The sequence below is a fragment of the Impatiens glandulifera genome, chromosome 3 (assembly GCF_907164915.1).
Source record: "Impatiens glandulifera chromosome 3, dImpGla2.1, whole genome shotgun sequence".
In the NCBI taxonomy this organism is placed as follows: Eukaryota; Viridiplantae; Streptophyta; class Magnoliopsida; order Ericales; family Balsaminaceae; genus Impatiens; species Impatiens glandulifera.
The window spans coordinates 45,328,313-45,349,083 of NC_061864.1; the positions used below are offsets into that span (position 1 = coordinate 45,328,313).

Here is a 20,771-nt window from a genome sequence, read left to right on the forward strand (position 1 = left end):
AAACACTCATGGGTCTGAACAAATCATATTGATCTCCCACAATGAGTTAGAGGGGCTCTTTCCTAATCCTCTACATCTGGCTTCTTGACAAGATCAAGCATCTACTGCCAATTCAATATGGTAGAGTCTTATCTCCTTTCATTTAATACCAAAGGATAATGAAACTTAGGACATTCTTCCTTAGTACCCCATTAAGAAGATGCCCTTCATGATGCACGACAAGCCACTTGTTTTGCTCATGGGTCTACAATGGATCACCTACTACTATAACCATGAATTGTTCAAATAATTTGGCAATAGCCATATCGAACATGTTGTCGCAACTGATAAGCCTATAACCTGAAGGCTCCACGTAGAATACCTTGATTAGTGACGTGATGCCTTTAGGCTAAATATCATGACAAGATGAAGAAAATATCAAGATCTTATCTCTAACCAGTATGAGAGAGCTCACCAAGATGAACCCGAGGAGAATGCTCGTATCGAATTAGAATATGTCTGAACTTAGGAAGTATTCACTTTTATATAGGACTTTTTCCCATTTAGACTCTTTTGTAAAAAATATCAATAAGAGAGTCTCTTTGTAACAAATGTTGCGAGTATGTTTATATAGAACTCTATATTTTCCTATCTAAACAAAACATGAATAAGATCTTTTCTCTCTTAAATTCATGTTTCGTATCATGCATTTGTTTTCTTGTTATATCTGCAAAAGCTTCATCTCTCTCTCTATTCTTAACAGTGTACCAATCACTTTTGAACAAGTACGACTCCATGAAGAAGAGATCCAAGAACTTCACGTTTTGTGTGCAAAACCATGACCGAAGGAACTCCTAATAACGATAAGGATACAATATCTCTAACTGAGTTTGTTGAGATGAAGGCTACTATCCAGCAAGTATCTGAACAATTGACAATATTAACGAGCTTGATGACTAAGCCTATCATTCCTATTCCGAAGCATTCATCCTCGTCACGACAAGCACCACAGGCTATACCTATTGCCACTCTAATCAAGGTTAACCTTCAAACACATCATAACGTGGAGGAAGCCTCTCTTTATGAAGAGCCTCCTGAAGATAATAATAGTTTGGCAAGAACTCAGCTAGAAGTTTCTAATAACACCAACGCCCAAGAAGGAGCAAACCATATGATTATTCCTCCTACAGAGTAATCAATTGATTAAAGGTAGTTTGGATGAACACCATGATTGGAAAAATGCCATGTAAACTGCAGAACGCGCAATGATCCCTTTTAGGATAAAGTTGCCTTCTCTGTCAAAGTATGTAGGCAAGACTAATCCTGCTTTTTTCTTTCAGATATACATCATGGCTATGACACCCTTATAACTGGGAGAACAACTAGTCCTCCATCTATTTTCCCAATATTTAGATGGTGCAACCCTACGTTGTTATCACCAAAAGAAGATAATTTATCTTCAAATATTTTAGGAACTCGCGTCAGCCTTCATAGAACGTTTCTGCAAGCATCTAAGCTTAGAATGACCTGAAAAGAAGCTTAAGAGTGTGAATCAAGGAGAAAACGAGAAACTCAATGTCTTCATCAAAAAGTGGAAAGTTGTTGCTGAAGAGATTGATTTCCTACCTAGCGAGCAAAAATAAATTGACATGATTTTGGATAATGTTAACGACCAATATTTTGTTGGATTTGCCGTTAAAACGTTACAAAACATGAAAAAACTTCCCAAAATGGGCAATAACCTCGACGAAGCCTTTGATTAGTAAAGAAAAGAGGGTAAAATTGTGAAACCATATGTTGCTCCTCCTTGACCTCAGAGGAAGGAAAAAGCCGAGATCCACCAGGTCGCAGCGGCTTGGCAAATATCAGCCCTTCCTAAGCACGGTCCAAAACAATATGTGTTGCCTAAAATAAATGTCCCGACAATATCTAAGTCACCAATACTGAGGGTCCCAAGACCTCCTAAAACTTTTGACGATCTGGCATGACCCTGAGTTAAGCTCCTACCCTCCTTTATTAGAGGAACCTCATCAAGCACTTAGCTCCTCAAGAGGGTATAGAGTCCCTTGGAAAATTTGAAAGGGCATGGTGTGCAATCATCAAATGAAGAGTCATTCTACTGATAAATGTAGTGCCCTTAAGCGTCAGTGTCAAGACCTAATTGATTAAAAGATTATTCCTAAACCCAAAATTGTGAGCAATTCGTTGACCGGTCATCAGGTCCACCTGATTTCTGCGGAAGAACCTGTTAACCCTCTAGAGGTTAATATAGTCAACCTATAGCCCCAAAAGGAGGATCTACGAGCTCCACTTCCACTAGTAGTGCCTCAAAATTGTTGGATTATTGACTATCTCACTTTGAGCGTTCCAAAAATAGTGCAACGAGAAGTCTTAACAACCCGGAGTGGAGCCGACTTCCAACCCAATTTCATGAAAACAACCCATGTGGTTAATCTTCCTGGACCATCTAATGATTCAAAAAGGGAAAAGAGCCTAGATCTCTAAACCCCGGCGATGGTCTCCTTGCCCAGCTTAAGAAGACGAATGACAACATTTCTATCTAAGAAAATTTGATGTATTCTATCGAACACAAGCAGGCTGTTCTGAATGAACTTAGCCAGACTAGTATACTATCCAAAACAACTCCTAATGATCTGGTTGTTATTATTTCAGCAACTCCACAGATCAACATGATAGGTTTCGAGGATAAGAACCTACCTACTCCCAATGAACCCCATGTTAAGGCTCTCTTCTGTAAACATGGATGATAAACACATTCTTATGACTCTGATCGACAATGGTTCAGCACTGAACATATGTCCCTAGAAGACTCTCTAGGAAATTGACATTTTTGTTGACAAAGTTCTTCCCATAGACCTGTGCGTCCGTGGTTTTGATTATTCGCATTGAGAGATTATGGGTAGCTTCCGAACAATGATTTACGTAGCCGATACACCTTTTAAGGTAGAATTTTGCGTAATCAACATATTACCATCATACAACCTAATCTTGGTATGATCCTGGTTGCATTAGGCCAAGGCTCTTGCCTCGACCCAACATCAGAAAATATGTTTCTTGGCTAACGACAAACTCGTCACCATAAAAGGTGAGAAATACGTCACATCCATTTTCGGTTCAACTCACTCCACTAACCTAGAAATTGAGTTAAATGGATTCGATATCTGTCCTATATTTAGGCAAGGTCAGAAATCCTCTTCCACTCTTCACTTTACTCCCAACAGAGTCATCTCCCCGCGTCTCATGCAGAAAATGGGATATTTCCAAGGAATGGGTCTAAGGCCAATGCTACTAGCAAATTCAAATTCCCCTGGTCCTATTACAACTCAAGAAAATTCGGTGTCGGTTATACTACGATAGGGTATGAGGAATCCGTAAAAGGTAAAATATCTAAACAATATATACCTATTTCTCCAACCATAAATGTATAGTTTGTGAGAGAAGAGGAAACCGCACTGTGTTTTGATTTCCCGAGCCTTTCTTCAACCAAGTTTTATAAACCCGTTCTCAAAGCTTCGAAATTTTTTTAGATTATTCTTTTGATCCTAATTCATCCCTTAATATAATTAGGAAAAAGACTATTTATTGGCATGAAACCCTGTAAAAGCTAGCCAAAGATCTTTCTCTGACAAAGGAGGACTTGGATGATGATGAAGACTCTTGTAAGATAAACTCAACAAACCTACCAGCCATTGATAAAACTCATGTAATCAACTTGAGTGTTGATACCAACATTACACCCTTTTGGACAGTGAAATGGTGTCTGGTGTTGTAATAAATAAAGAAGTCTGTAATGAAAATCTTAATTGGATGTTTTCTTCTTTTTGTAATAAAAAATCCAATAAAACTCTATAGTACAGTTTCGAATATATGTCAAATTATAATGATGTTTCATTCTAGTATAATGTAAATTCGAAATGAAAAAGTTCTTGGAACACGAGGACGAAATCGTTTTCGCAGCTGAGACGACAATCGAGATAAACCTCAATACTTAGGACGATCCTCAAATCGTGTTAATTGGACAAAGCCTAAGTGATGACGAACGCCATGAGATGATTGAATTTCTAAAGACCAATATAGACGTGTTCGCTTAGTCTTACAAGGATATGCCTAAATGGATCCTACTATCATTCGACATCATATTCCTCTTTATCTAGAGGCCAAACACGTTAAACAAAAGTGAAGACAGATGAAAACCGATGTTATTTCTAAGGTTAAAGAAGAAGTCCAGAAATAGTTGGAAGCAAATTTCCTCGAAACTGTGGATTACCCCATATGGATAGTCAATGTGGTTCCCGTCTTGAAGAAAGACTGAAGGATGCGTGTGTGTGTAGACTACCGCGATATGAACAAAGGCAGCCCTAACGATAGCTTTCCTTTACCCCCACATCGACATTATGGTCGATCATGCTATTGGAAACAAAAAATTTTCTTTCATGGATGGATTTGTAGGATATAACCAAATCTTGATCGCTAAAGACAAAGAGAACACCACCTTCATCACGGAGGTAGGCACGTTCTATTTCAGGATCATGCCTTTCAGTCTAAAAAATGCAAAAGATACCTATCAGCGAGTAATACACGACATGATCCATAAATAGGTGGAAGTCTACATTTAAGAGATGATCGTGAAGTCTAAGGATCGATAGTGTTAGGTCATATCCATACCTATCATGTCGTGTAAATAGGCCCTAGGACTAGTCCCTTCGGTCTAGGTTGTTGTTTCCCACGGGCCTAGGTTGAGATCCCTCAGTCGAGGTGCAGGAGCTCTCAGTCGAGGTGAGAGAGCTCACGGTTAGGTGCTAGAGGCTGTTAGTTTGATTTGGGAGGCTCTCTCGATCAGATGTGGGAGGCTCTCGGTCGGATGCCAGACACTCTCGGTCAAATACGGGAGACTCTCAATCGGATGCAGGAGGCCCTCTAGTCAAGGTGTGAGAGGCTTTAGATCGGATGCGGGAGGCTCTCAGTCCTAGGCTAATCTTGGGATAAGTTTCCCCGATTGGAAATCAATCCCAGGTTCGAGCCTCGGTTGGTCACCAAGAACATCAAACTGAAGGTTTGATGATTTTAACTAGGTCTTTGATCCTTTGATCCAAGGGTATGGGGAGCTTTGTATAGTCCCAAGATCATTTATAATATCATTATGATGCATCATTGATGATAAAATGTGTTTATGAGTTTTAAGGTTTAATAAAGCATAAGGAGCTTATCAACAACTTCCTTATGTTTATAATGGTTGAATAAAACAAAACATGAACAATGGTTGTTCATTTTAACCAATTCAAGAACTGGAATTTACATCTTTTTATAAAAAAATAGTTTTTGTTCAAATATGATTGGGATGACTTAGAATTGGCTTGAATATGTTTCTAACATCCATAGAAAAATGTTAGGAAGGTTTATGGGTTGTTATTCTTGAGTAATAACTCAAAATAAAACTTGATTTTTAAAAAATTTAAAAGTATATTTCTGATTCAGGTTTTTTGATTAGGTTTTGTTTCGATAAATAGCTCACAAATGATCTTAGTTCGTTTTCCAATCAAAAAATTAGATAATTAAGCAATATATGAAACTAGTCAAATTAAAATGTGAAAATTGATATTTAAACTTGTAAATCGAATTATATATGTTTAGAAGTTTACTTTTAGTTAGGAAACACTTCTGAACTCCTTTATTAGCTTTTTGTGAATGCATGGATCCGAGCTTTACAACATAACTTAAAATTTCAAAATTTTCAAAAAAAGCTTGGTATTGGATTCTTTACCTTCGGTTTGCCTAGATAAGGCTATTTATAGCCTCACAAGGATGGTTGATCGATCAAGTGGATCAAATATCAGTCAAAAACAATTAATAGTGTTTTGTTTGTTCTTCCTCTAGTTGTTTGATGTAGGAGATGATGATGTATAGGGTTATACGTGAAATGATCATAGTGGTAGGGTGATCATTTTAGATTTCGAATCAACTGTTTTGGTTAAGTATCGACCGAGTTCTACTTTTGAAAAATTAAAATTTTTGGTCGATCATCATTCGTCATAAGGATGAAGACAAACCAGAATGGAAACGACATCATTTTAGGCAAAAGCATGGACACTTGGGCATTTCGTCTGTACTTGGACGTTACTTTGAGTTTAGGTTAACGACGTTGAGGCATGCGTTAGTTGTTCTGCTAGTTCGCAAACGCGCGTCTTTTGCATTGCAGCGGTCGACTGACTCTCATTCATTGGATGAGTTTCCAGCGCTAATCCAATGATTGTCTAGTCTGCTGCTTTGAATCTTTCCGATTTTGACTATAGTAGATCACGCTCCATTTCCAGCCTTAGGGATTGTTTGAAATTTAATTTTCTTTTATCCCTTTGGTTTTGTTTTCAACCTACAAAATATTTTTAAAATTTGATATTTATTTTGTCTATATATTTTATTCTTTTGTATATTTTGCGGTTTATAAAAATTTATTTGGGATAAAATGGATACAATATTTATCCTAAATTATGTATTTTAATTTCTTTTTGACCCCTTAAAGTTAATTTGAGATAAAAATTTGTACAATATTTATCTCAAATTATTTTATTTATTTTCTTTGGTCGTTATCTTAATTAATTGAGGTTTAATTATTACAATAATTAATCCAATTAATTATTTAATCCTATTTTTCCCACAATTTTAATTATTTTGATTTTATTTATTCAAAATAATTATTTTAAAATTTATAAATTCGGAGAGAAAAATCTAATATACATACAATTATGTTTAAATTATGTGTTAATAATATTTTAGTGTAAAAATAACTACAAAGGAGACATTTAAGGCTACCAAAATATTAGATCTTAGGGACCGTGAAAAAGGAAGAACATATTGTTTTTGCCTTCAACGACGATTGTTCTTGCCTTCCTTGCGCTTCAACAATGCTCCTCCCAGCCTATCCGTCGTTCCCTGACGATGTTACATTGCTTATTCAAGGCATCATGGAACTTAAAAGCCTACGCTTAATGCTAGTTGACGCTTGTTACTAATCTCCACTTGACTAATGGACGCTGCTCTCGTTTTCCTTCTGACGACGTTTGCAGCGACAATAGTTCCTTTACTTTGTAGTTTTTTTTGGGTAAAGTTTTAGCTTTTATTTTAATTCTTCTTTGGTTTTGTATGTTTGTCTTACTTGATCAAAAGTTAGATTAAACATAAACACAACATAAAACTCCATCAAAATATAAAACTAAAGCTATTAAAAATATAAATATAAATTCTAATAAACAATTATAAAATTTTATCCATGAGTTTGTTTGAGCTCAAAATACTTATCTTTAAAATATAAACACTCACTTCAATAATACTAAAATCAAGTAGACTTAGAATAACACTAAACATGAGATTTCTAAATTTTTAGTCTCTAAATCTCTAGGATAACTTTTTGTGAGGATTTTCTAGACTTTATGTTGCTCTTTAATTTTATACATTCTTTTCATTTCTTTATTTTTATACAAAACACATAAGAGTTCACTTAAAATTGAACACAAATTAGCCTTAGACATAGGGTATAAAAATGAAAATAAACTAAAAAGTAAAACGTATAATATATTTTAAAAATGCCAAAATCGAATGAGATTGTGGGGGCATAACTTGCCATTCATTTGGCTCTTTCCCATGGATAACCATACGCCAAACTCACATGAATCTCTAAATGTGGCGTGAAAACGCCTAATTTATTTTCCTAATTAAAAAATTAGGCGGCGACTCTATAGACGTAAGGTTGTTAAAATTGAAAAAATCTAAATAGGCCCATGATTGACTTTCCATTAAATACCTCAATCTCTTTTAGATTGAACGGGATGATAAATTGTGTCATTTATAAAATCACTTTCCACTTTAATTTTTTAATTACGTAAAATTGATTCCCCTCACAAACAATAATTTCTAAAAAAAGTAATTGACATCACAAACTTGGCGATGGTTAAAATCGCCCACAAGTTTTATTTTTAACGGTGGTACATTAAACCAAATTAAAAGTCCATTTTAAAATATAAATATTTAGGTCATAATGCTCACTCTATCCTATTTTATTATCTTCGTCTTTCATTTTAAAATATAAATATTTAGGTCATAATGCTCACTCTATCCTATTTTATTATCTTCGTCTTATAATTACAAACTTTATGAACAAAATATTTCTTTACATTCTATTAATTTTTTGATCGTTCATTCATCCAAAAAGGTAAATTTCATTAAACTAAACTAGGAAGATTCTCATGAGATGCACACTAATAAAAATATAAGCAAAATGAATTTAATAATATGTCTTCAATGTTCAAAATTCTTAATAAATCATGAATAATATATTAAAATAATAAATAGAATACTCTCATTCCACATTTTATTCACTTTGGTTAAATCAACTCATTTTTTCACATATTTTGTTAGGATCTAGGACGCCGCTGGAGGACCGGGGTTGGGCCGGTTAGCGAGTTTCACTCAAAGGGTGGTGGTTAATCCGGTTAGAGATTAACACCGGGGTTTCAATACTACACAAACTATCACAAACCCTTGAACTAGGTTCAAGCGCGGAAGAGGTTTGTTTCAGGTTGAAGCATCACATTTGTATGATAGGCAGAACCGGTTTCGGATGATGAAGGTTCGAAAAGTTGATGGGTCGGTATTTGTAACCTGGCAGTCCGGTTTGAATAGAGTCAAATAGGTTAGAGCGGTGTCAGTCGGTTAGAAAATGGAACCGGCAGAAAGTAAGCAACAAGACAGATTTTATGGATGTTCGGAGATAAAGCTCCTACGTCACCCCTTCCTCTCGAAACTGCGAGAAGGATATTCACTAAGGAATACAAGTACAATCCGATCGAGACTTATTTTTTGTTTGATAACACTCTTACAATTTACACCGAAATTGTAAAGCACACACTTCAACTTTAGCACTTAGGCTTTCTCTAGAGATTGAACACACTGTTTTTCACTTGTAAATTAAATGCTCTTAGAATCTCTTGTTGTCCCACTTGTCCCGCATTTACTCTTCTTCAACTGCCCCTTTTATAGATGAAATATGCCAACGGTCATATTTCACTTCCTTGAATCTGATTGGCTGAGCAGAGGTGCAGAGGTTTAGTGATTCAGACCCTGCGGTCATCTTTTCAGACCTGACGGTCAACCTCAGACCTGGCGGTCAATCTCACAGACTTGGCAGTCTGTTCTTCCGGTGTGTAAGAAAAACCTGTTAGGTTTGTCTTTTACTCAATGTGGACACTGTCTGTTAAACAGTTGTCTGTACTTGGAAGATCTCCTTTTTGACTTATCCCGAAGTAGAAATATCTTGTAGGACTGTCTTCTGCAACCTGCAGACTTTCCTCAGACTTGTATGGATATGGAAGTGTTCAGTCTGTTCCTTTGGTATCATTCTCAACAGATACCCGAATTGTCTTCTTGTACTTGGTCGGTCATTTGACTTTAACCGGATGGCTTCCGGTGTGAGTGGTTTAACCGGATAACTTCTGGTTATTCCTCTTCCTTGTGGCTGATCGGCTGTCTGATGTTTCCGGTTTTAAGCTTTGGTCGATCCTTTCTTTGTGCGGTGATGTTCCAAGTGTTCCTGGTCGGTTTAGTAGCTTGACCGACTAGTTTTCTTAACCGGTTTATTTGTTTGACCGGTCCGGATCCTTGTTCCTACATGGAAGGTTTATTTAAGTTAGGTTATGTGAACCGGTCTAATTTTATCTAACAGAAGATTCTCATGAGATGCACACTAATAAAAATATAAGCAAAATGAATTTAATAATATGTCTTCAATGTTCAAAATTCTTAATAAATCATGAATAATATATTAAAATAATAAATAAAATACTCTCATTCCACATTCTATTCACTTTGGTTAAATCAACTCATTTTTTCACATATTTTGTTAGGATCTAGGACGCCGCTGGAGGACCGGGGTTGGGCCGGTTAGCGAGTTTCACTCAAAGGGTGGTGGTTAATCCGGTTAGAGATTAACACCGGGGTTTCAATACTACACAAACTGTCACAAACCCTTGAACTAGGTTCAAGCGCGAAAGAGGTTTGTTTCAGGTTGAAGCATCACACTTGTATGATAGGCAGAACCGGTTTCGGATGATGAAGGTTCGAAAAGTTGATGGGTCGGTATTTGTAACCTGGCAGTCCGGTTTGAATAGAGTCAAATAGGTTAGAGCGGTGTCAGTCGGTTAGAAAATGGAACCGGCAGAAAGTAAGCAACAAGACAGATTTTATGGATGTTCGGAGATAAAGCTCCTACGTCACCCCTTCCTCTCGAAACCGCGAGAAGGATATTCACTAAGGAATACAAGTACAATCCGATCGAGACTTATTTTCTGCTTGATAACACTCTTACAATTTACACCGAAATTGTAAAGCACACACTTCAACTTTAGCACTTAGGCTTTCTCTAGAGATAGAACACACTGTTTTTCACTTGTAAATTAAATGCTCTTAGAATCCCTTGTTGTCCCACTTGTCCCACATTTACTCTTCTTCAACTGCCCCTTTTATAGATGGAATATGCCAACGGTCATATTTCACTTCCTTGAATCTGATTGGCTGAGCAGAGGTGCAGAGGTTCAGTGATTCAGTGATTCAGACCCTGCGGTCATCTTTTCAGACCTGACGGTCAACCTCAGACCTGGCGGTCAATCTCACAGACTTGGCAGTATGTTCTTCCGGTGTGTAAGACAAACCTGCTAGGTTTGTCTTTTACTCAATGTGGACACTGTCTGTTAAACAGTTGTCTGTACTTGGAAGATCTCCTTTCTGACTTATCCCGAAGTAGAAATATCCTATAGGACTGTATTCTGCAACCTGCAGACTTTCCTCAGACTTGTATGGATATGGAAGTGTTCAGTCTGTTCCTTTGGTATCATTCTCAACAGATACCCGAATTGTCTTCTTGTACTTGGTCGGTCATTTGACTTTAACCGGATGGCTTCCGGTGTGAGTGGTTTAACCGGATAGCTTCCGGTTATTCCTCTGCCTTGTGGCTGATCGGTTGTCTGATGTTTCCGGTTTTAAGCTTTGGCCGATCCTTTCTTTGTGCGGTGATGTTCCAAGTGTTCCTGGTCGGTTTAGTAGCTTGACCGGCTAGTTTTCTTAACCGGTTTATTTGTTTGACCGGTCCGGATCCTTGTTCCTGCATAGAAGGTTTATTTAAGTTAGGTTATGTGAACCGGTCTAATTTTATCTAACAATTTCTCCCTTTTTGATTATTTTATTTTAAATTATCAAAACCATGTAAGTTTGCAAACGTAGGCCGGTTCTTTCTTTGACCGGATTTTTGAAACTAACTTGGGAGAATTTTTCGAAAAATTTTTGGAAAAATTTTGAGAAAAATTTTGGAAAAGTCTTATATTTTATCTTATCAATTTCTCCCTTTTTGATTATTTTATTTAAAATTATCAAAACCATGTATAAATGCAAGTATAGGCCGGTTTCAAAAATAACTTTATATATATATAAGATAGATAATCGAAAATAGAAAATAACATATAGAAACACTAAGACAAGCATAGTTAAGAGAAAGGGAGCCCCTATTCTAAATCGGAGAAGTCATAGCTGGACATCAAATTCTTGTTCCGTTTTCTCTTAATCGGTTGCGGTTGACTGGCCGATTCGGAGACTCGTTGTCTTGTAGGCCGCCGCTGTAGGGGCTCTTCATCCTCTTCTTCGACGTGAGTAGCCTGATCCGGTAGACTCTCAATAACCGTGTCAGTGACTTCATTCAGCAGCTCAGCCACTTGAGCCTTCTTTGAGGATTCCCTTTTTCGCTTTGCCGGAACCGAAGAGGAAGGGACCTCCTTTTTCTTTTTGTTAGCGGCTGCAAAACCTTCGAGCCTTTGTCTTTCCCTATCTAACCGCTCTGCATCCTTTGCAGCTTGAGCGGCTACCGACTTTGCAAGTCCTGGATACTTAGCCGCTGTCCTTCGTTCTCGCTCGGCTCTTTCTTCTTCGGTGAGTTGCGGAAGCTCCTTTGCTAACCTTGCTTCTTCGTCCAGCGTATCCTAGACTTCCTGAGCCGCCCGGGCATTTGCCTCCACAACCGCGGCATCCGCATTCATTTTTGCCTTGAGTAATTCATCAACCTGTGCGGTCAAGGCCTTGAGGTCGGCCTCGAGTTTGTCGTTGCGGTCTTCCAGACCCGCATTCTTCTTTTCTAGTTCCGAGACCCTGCTGAGTGTCGTGCCGACTAGATCCTCAGTGACCTCTCTTAATCTTTGTTCGGTCTCTCTTTCAAGCCGATCGAAGTTATCTTTTAGACCTGAGGTGTCTTCTTCCAAGGCCTCGGTTCGGTGAAGATGGTTGTTGCGCAAAACCGCGTCTTCCCGGTGGTCAGCTTTGAGTTGTGAGAACCGGTCATCTGCCCTTAACAGAGTATGCCTTGTATTGTTGGAAAACCGGAGTGCATGGCCTACGGTTCTTTTCATCTTCTCCTCTAGTGGGTGAACCGTTGAGTCTGCAAATTCTTGGAGAAGGCTCTTGACCCATTCTTTTGTAATGCCCGGCTCGGAGACTCCCGGTTGTTCATGTTGGAGTTGTTCGGTGAGAGGAGGCTCCACCCTTTCATCTGTTTTGTTTATCACCGGATCCGCCTGAATCGGTGTTGCACCATGAGTTTGACCCTTATCGATCTGAGAAACTGAAGAGTGCGGTATTTCGCGTTGTCTGCACATCACTTCCAGCCGGTCAATTTCTTCAACGAGTTCCCCTCTCGCTTTCTCAAGTCTTTCTAACACCAAGGGCGTTAAGGTATCCTCCGTTGTTCCCTCTTTGTACCTTTCCGTAATCTTCCGGATCCGTACGGTTAGCTTATGTAGTTGAGCTCGCGGTCTTATGATGTTAGTTCGGCCCAAAGCATCGTGAATGGTTTCCGCGTTTGTGAGGTTCATAACTATGTCCTCAATTTCCTTCATCCTTTTGAAGCATTCTTCGTCGGTGAAGCCCGGTAAAATATGTTTAAAAAGTTTGCTGAACCGGTACTCGTGCCATTCCCGGTATATATCACCAACCTTGTCAGCTCGCCTTGCAATGACCTCCAGGATTTAGCACGCTATAGTATCGGCCTTTGTCTGGTCGTCCTGCTCCTCCTCTTCACTGTCTTCTTCATCGGCCTCTTCGTTCTTAGGATTTTCGCCCGTACCGGTATTATCGGGACTTGGGCCCGAATGCTCTTCATCATTCGATCTTTCTTCATTGGTTTTCTCAGATTCGGTTCGTTCAGTGTGGAAGCCGACTCTTCCTCTTCTGCTTGTGATGGCGGCTCCGAGAATACTATCTTCTCTTTGCCCTTGCTTCCGGTCTTTTCTTTCACCGGGGCCGATTTCTTGGTGGATGTCTTCTTTCGGCCACCTGTGGAACCGGGGGTCGGCTGCTTCCTTTCTAGGAAGTGTTTGGATCTTATCAACCTTCTTGTTGGGATGATGACACCGGGACCGATGTTGAGGTTATGGTGAAGCAAGATTTTACCAAGAGGGACGGCGTATCCCCATGACCGGGTTGAGTCCGGTTTCACCATATCCTTCAAGTTGCTGAATACTTCCTTTGCCCAGTTCACTTTTGTGTCTTCTATCAGGCCGACTAGCATCCCGATTTTGGCCTTGGTGAGGCTGTTGTAGTTTCCTCCTCTTGCCTGAACCGCCTTTGTGAAGATATCACAAATCGGTATGTACTCCGGTCGCAGTGTCACTTTGTTACCGGATACTTTTATCGGTTCCTTAGTCGCTGAGAGTATCTGGCAATCTACTTCGAACGTTGCTAGCTCTATATCCGCCGTTGCATCTTGGCCGGCTGTTGGAAGGCGCAGGCTCTCCGCAACCAATTCCTCGGTTAGCTCGAATTCAGTACCGCTTACAGTCGCGGTGATTTTGTCGTCAGAAAGAGTTGCGGTGTTGAAAAATTCTTCAACCGCATCTCTATATTGAATATGGGGACCGCCGAGAAAGTACTCAAGTCCGGCCTCGGCTACCCGGTTAATAACTCCTTTTGCCGCAGGCGTTCCCTTCTGTCGGATTTCCTCGAAATCCACCTGAGTCATGTGTTTGAACAAAACCGAGTTGCGCCCCATCTTAGAGAGTTGAGAGAGTTTGAAGAATACAAGAGTAGATAACCGCTTGAGAGAGTTTGAGAGCTTAGAGAGAGAAAGCTGTTTAGCGTGAGAGTGAAATGAAGTTGTCGAGAGCCCCTTTTATAGGTGCGGTTTGGAAACCCAACCGTCCCATCAACATTTGGCGGGAGTTTTCCCTCCAAACCAAATAGGCGGCAAACAGTGGGCGGGACACCAAAGGCGGTAATCAAAGAGGCGCCAATCTGTGGGCGGTAAACCCGGGGTTTGGAATTTTGAGCGGGAGATTTGGGCGGGAAATTTCCCTCCGAAATTTTTGCTTTCGACTTTGATGACGCAATCTCCTTTTTTAAACCGATTGATGCTGCGGTTTTCTAAAGTTAACCGGTTATTTGAATAAGCAGAATTTTGCAATCTTTTGAGTTTAAGCGGTTTTTCTTTGAGATCGGATAGGAGCCCGGTTATTTTAACAATGTTAACCGGTTACTTAGATAGATAATCAAAATATTCAGATGACCGGTCATTTAAACTTAAATAGAATTGTATTGAAGAAACATTACAGAATAAAAACCGAAAGATAGATCGGTGGGAAAACAAACATACATAAGATGGAGGAATACAACTTATGTAATAACCATTTTAGAAAACTTTTCTTCCACCGCATCCATGTCAAGGATGTTTGAAGGGGATGCTGGTGTGCCCGGTCCAAACTCTGGCCGGTACTTGAGAATCAGCTTACTTATGTGAGGGGCATAACCGAGACCTTTCTTGGTTAGCATCATGTTTTTCAGGTGTTGAAAAATGACCGTTGATCAGTTGATGGTCGATTTGCTAACAATGTGGGTCATTATGTTGTATGTGTTCTTGGAGTACCTCTGATTTGGAGATTGACATAGGATAGACCGGGTCACGATCTCAAGGAGGAGTTGGGCGTGATGACCGAGCCGGGTTTTTAACCCATAGTTTTCTACCGGAACAACGGTTCCAGAAAAGAGTAGTGCGTGATAATATGCCTCACTTCCCTCCAGAGTTGGAAAGTCAGAAAACCCTTCTTTGGGTAAGTTGAACATGGAGGCAAATTCGGCTTCATCAAGCCAGAAAGTGTGGTCTCTCACTGTAGAGACGATGTAGTTGCCCATGATGCAGGCGCTTCTGAAGAACGACTTGACATCTTCAATTAGTATGGGACCGGATTCTTCGAGAAAGGGTCGAAGGCCGGTGTCAATGAGTGATTCAAACATGACCACTTTTGCATGATTTCCGTCCCAATGTTCCATGCATGACTCGAAATCGACGCTCAAAAAGTTTCCTAAGGTTCTGCTCGGCATGATTCTAAACTTTGATAGTAGATAGAGAGGGAGTTCAAGATTTGAGGTGTGTTAATTTGATTAGGAAAGCTCTCTTTATATAGATCCGGTTTTGGAGGGAAAGTGTTAGCATTGAATGTCAGTTTTGTCTTATTGGGGAAGAGAATCTTTATGTTTCCAAGGTTCATTGGGAATAGGCTGATTGCGGAGCCCGAGGTAGGTGTTAGTTGAGAAGTAACCAAGTTAGTTGAATATTGATTACTTATGTTAGTTGGGAGTTACCTTATCAATTAAAGATTCCCTTTTCATTAATGCACCAACATAATGGAAAGTAATCAAAAGAAACCGAGGGAATCATAAATAAAACCGAGGAAAAACATAAGAAAAGCCAAAGTGATCATAATGATGTTGGATAAAGATACACCCGGTGCATGAAGCAAAATGACCGGGTGCAGGAAGGAGTGACTTAGTGTTCGTGGGAGTTGACGACACCGTTAGGATTGTTGCGGCGGTTCCTACTCCTCCAAGCCCTTTCGAACCGCTCATAGAAGGAGTCGGTTATCTCTTTGGTCAGCATTTGAGCTTGGTTTAGACCTTCGCCCGGACAGGTCGGAACACCAAGTTCAACTAGTAGGCAGCTTAGTTGTGGAACCAGGCCGATTGTTCGCACCCCAATCATCCAGATCAGGACGTCGAACAAGACCCTTGACCAGTTCACCGGTGTACCGGTGGTGATTGCCGCCATCATATTAAAGGTCGTCGTGCAGTAAGTGTTTGTCACATCTCTTCCCAGGATGCTTCTACCTATCACATCGTTGAGGAGCTGATATTCAGCTCTCAATAGTGATTTAGTGCCATGATCATCGACCGGTAGGTTGGACCGTGCAAAGGTTAGGGAAGTCTCGGCCTTGACGTCGGCCGGAACATTCAGATCTGTTAACCCTTGTTTCGGTAGGCTGAAGCACCTGGCGAAGTCATTCTCGGTGAAGTCAAAGTCTATACCTCCCACTTTCGATTGAATGTGGGTATCGAAGTGGGGAGTTCCTCTGAACACCCTAGCATTATACAGAAATTCCAGGACTGATTCAGAGTATATAGTCTGCTTGTCATCCAGGAAGTACCGAAGACCAGTATCTTCCAGGGATTTGATCACTTTGTAAACCTCATAATGCTCCGTGCTTAAGGCAGATTGGAAATCAACTTGAAAGATGTTAGGAAACTGATACATTTTTGCCTCAGTGAGAGAATGATCTTTTGTCTTGTGAGTGATTTGGTTAATGTTTGCCTCTCTTAAATACTAGTTGGGGGAGTATCCTAATGTCCAGGTATTACATGAGATGATATCTATTAACTGCAGGATAAAAGGTATTGCATGAAATAGGCATGTTTGCAGTCTAGGGTGTTGGTCATAGACCTGGACTATGAAAGATATCATCAGATCTTCACGTCTTTTTAGGTGCGACCATTTTACTTTGAAAAGGCAATGTTTCAGAATAGATATCTTTAAACACTGATAGTTATTCCACGTTTGTTTGAAATTCAAATAATCTAAGATGACCTGTTTCCGAACCGGTCGGCTATCAGTTGTTCATCCCGATGCGGTTATTTGGTGCATTCACTAAGTAGCCGGTCGGTTTACTCTATCTGATAAGCTGGGCGGTTCTTCCATAGATACCAAGAAAATTTGAAGTCCAACAAGTTAGGAGGAACTACCGGTTTTGTCTGTCCGAACCGGTTTTCCTTTTTAGGCATCCTTAGGAAGGTTTTGACTAATATCGGTTAAACCGAGAGTAAGTCTGAATTGAGGGAACTTAGCTTCCTGTAGAGGCTTGGTGAAGATATCGGCTACTTGTTGATCAGTCGGTACGTATTCTAGCCGGATATGCTTCAGCATGACATGTTCCCGGATGAAATGGTGCCTTATGTCAATGTGCTTGGTTCTGGAGTGGAGAACCGGATTGTAGGTGATTGCTATGGCACTCGTGTTGTCATAGAAGATCGGAGACTCTTCGGCTATGACATCGAAGTCCGTCAGTTGTTGTTGGATCCAAAGTAGTTGTGAACAACAACTTCCGGCCACCAGGTATTCAGCTTCTGCGGTTGATGTGGCCACCGATGTTTGTTTCTTGCTATGCCATGAGACAAGCCGGTCACCTAGGAACTGACATGTTCCGCTGGTGCTTTTTCTGTCAATTTTACAACCTGCATAGTCTGCATCTGAATAAAGGACGAGTCCTTTGGATACCACAGACCGACATCAGGTGTGCCCTTTAGGTACTTCAATATCCTCTTTGCGGCTGTGTAGTGGGATTGTTTTGGATTTGCTTGGAATCTCCCACACACACCGACTACAAATAGAATGTCCGGTCTACTCGCTGTTAGGTATAGTAGAGAACCGATGATGCCCCGGTATGTGATCTGGTCTACCGATTGGCCCTCATCATCCTTGTCCAATTTAATCGATGAGCTCATTGGAGTAGCCGCTGAGGAGCATGTGTCCATCCCAAACTTCTTTAGGAGCTCCTTGGTGTACTTAGGTTGGCTAATGAAAGTTCCTTCTTCGAGTTGCTTAACCTGAAGACCTAGGAAGAAACTTAATTCTCCCATCATACTCATTTCAAACTTGTTAGTCATCAGTTTTGAAAATTTATCACACAATTTAGGATCGGTTGAACCGAAAATGATATCATCTACATAGATTTGAACAAGGAGGATATGTTCCTTCTTTTCAAATTTAAACAACGTTTTATCCACCGAACCGATGGTGAAGTCATGTTGTAACAGAAATGCAGTTAGTGTGTCATACCAGGCTCTAGGTGCTTGCTTTAGACCGTATAAAGCTTTGTTTAACTGGTATACATGGTTTGGAAATTCAGCACTTTTGAAACCGGGTGGTTGTTCAACATACACCTCTTCTCGTAGGTCACCATTCAAAAATGCACTTTTAACATCCATTTGGAAAACCTTAAAGTTTTTGAAAGCAGCAAAGGCTAGAAAAATCCTAATGGCTTCAATCCTAGCTACAGGGGCAAATGATTCTTCAAAATCAATGCCTTCTTCCTGTTTGTAACCTTGTGCCACTAATCTGGCTTTGTTCCTCGTGACCAAACCGTCCTCATTGAGTTTGTTTCTAAATACCCATCTTGTTCCTATGACCAGTTGATCTTTCGGTCTAGGGACTAGGTACCAGACTTTATTACTCTCGAACTGGTTTAGCTCTTCTTGCATTCCCAAGATCCAATCCGGATCTGACAATGCTTCATCTATTCTTTTCGGCTCAATCTGGGATATAAAGGCGGAATTAAGGTATTCCTCCAGTAGTTGACCCCTAGTTCGAACAGGTTCTGAAGGATCACTTATAATTTGCTCAGGAGGATGTTTAGTGTTTCTTTTGAAATTCGGTTTAGGGATGTCTACCAGATTACCGTTTGTTTGATCAAGGCTAGACATATCGGTAGGCTGAACAAGATTGTCAGACCGACCGACTTCCTCGTATTGGACCGAAGTGTCATCTTCCTGTCGTGGGACAGCTTGATCCGGCTGGGTTTCAATATTACCCATCTGGTCATGGACAAACCGCCTGAAAACCGGGACTTCATCTTCACTATCAGAGTGGATATTGTTGTTTTCCAATCTGTTGTGTAGATCAAAGCATGATGTAGTATTACTTTCAACCGATTCATCGAAAACCACGTGAAGTGATTCCTCCATGGTTAAAGTTATATTGTTGTATACTCTATATGCCTTACTCACTGCTGAGTAACCTAACATGATCCCAGTATCGATTTTTGCATCAAAAGCAGAAAGATATGTTTTACCATTTATATGAATGTAGCACTTACAACCGAAAATCTTGAGGTACTTAAGATTAGGAACCCTGTTAAAATAAACCTCATATGGTGTTTTGTTATGAAACTTGTTAATCAGATACCGGTTTTGTGTATAGCATGCAGTGTTGATAGCCTCTGCCCAGAATTTCTGAGCAATACCCGAATCGGCTATCATGGACCGTGCGGCTTCCTTGAGAGTTCGGTTTCTTCTCTCGGCCAGGCCATTTTGTTGAGGAGTTTAGCACTAGACAACTCGTGTCTAATGCCGGATTCATCAAAAATGCAGTTAAGGTACTATTGGTAAATTCGGTACCTCGATCACTTCTAATGCTATTAATGCGAGTTGATTTTTCATTTCGCAAACGTTTAAGTAGTGTGATCAGGTTTGATGCAGTTTCTCGTTTGGATGGTAAAAATATTACCCATGTAAACCTAGAGTAATCATCGATAACTACCATGGTGTAAAGCATACCTCCTAGGCTAACGACCTGAATCGGTCCAAATAAATCCATGTGGAGGAGATCTAAACATCGGCTAGATTGGATATTTCCTTTACTCTTAAAGGTTGACTTAGTCTGTTTACCCATTTGACATGCTGAACAAACCTTATCTTTGTTGAATACTATATCAGGAATACCTTCTACTAACTTTTTACCGCGAATGTAGTTTAAGGTTTTCATGTTTAGGTGGTTTAGTCTTTTATGCCATAACCAGGTTTGATCAGTTTTAGCTATCATGCATATAGGGTGTTCTACCTTAGTTTTCCAGTCTACCTTGTAAATATTACCTAACCTATTTCCGGTTAGCAGTATAATGCCTTGAGAGTTCTTAACTAAGCATGCATGTTTAAGAAATTCTATAGTGTATCCAGCATCACATATTTGACTAATGCTTAGCAAGTTAAAACGTAGGTTTTCAACTAAGAGTACGTTATCAATAGTTAAATTACCATGGACAATCTTACCCTTGCCCACGGTTCTACCATTTGAATTGTCACCGAAAGTGATTAGTGCACCAGTTTCTATTCTGATGTCGGTTAGCAGGTTGTTGTTTCCGGTCATGTGCCTAGAGCAACCGCTATCCAAGTACCATTCAGAATTTCCTAGCCGTTTCATTAGATCCTGCAAAGTGTACATATTTACAACTATTTGGTACCCACATTCACTTGGGTCCACATGCGATTAGTCCTTTGGGTATCCAAACCTTGACAAACCGGACAGCCTTCTTTGCTAAAGTTTTAACCGTCCTTTTGGCACTTGGTTTTGGGTATCTCGGTTTTTCTACAAAAGTCTTAAACGAGGGTGATCTTTGGTTTGACCTATGCGGTTGACGATTGGCTTTCCTATTTTTGAGAATGTCGGCTTTTCTTTTCTCAGGGTCAAGCCACTTCTCAGAGTCGGTTGGACCAACATAGTTGTATTTTAGCTTTTCTTCCTTATAGTATACAGTCAGTTCCTCTTCAGCGGTCAGGGAGCTTTTAAGGAATTTTATAAGAGTAAGGTTACTCCTTGTAAACCTTACTTTCTCTACGGGTTTTTGGTCTTTGGAGCTATCCTTTGTGTA

General features: G+C 39.9%; 1 protein-coding gene across 1 annotated transcript; it reads right to left on the minus strand.

The window, feature by feature from the left end:
• Nucleotides 1-11,543: 11,543 nt before the first annotated feature.
• LOC124930268 (uncharacterized abhydrolase domain-containing protein DDB_G0269086-like) lies at nt 11,544-12,923 on the minus strand. The gene is made up of 2 exons (XM_047470620.1): nt 12,096-12,923; nt 11,544-12,014 (listed from the first exon to the last, which is right to left on the minus strand). Exons 1-2 carry the CDS (start codon nt 12,921-12,923, stop codon nt 11,544-11,546), a joined length of 1,299 nt encoding a protein of 432 aa, XP_047326576.1.
• Between the last annotated feature and the right edge of the window lie 7,848 nt (nt 12,924-20,771).

Bases quoted from the DNA above. Each gene is read 5' to 3' on its own strand.
- LOC124930268 (XM_047470620.1), bottom strand. From the start codon at position 12,923: ATGAAGGAAATTGAGGACATAGTTATGAACCTCACAAACGCGGAAACC. The intron at 12,015-12,095 runs GTTGATGAATTA...CAGGAAGTCTAG, and splicing joins TCAAGGCCTTGACCGCACAG to GATACGCTGGACGAAGAAGC.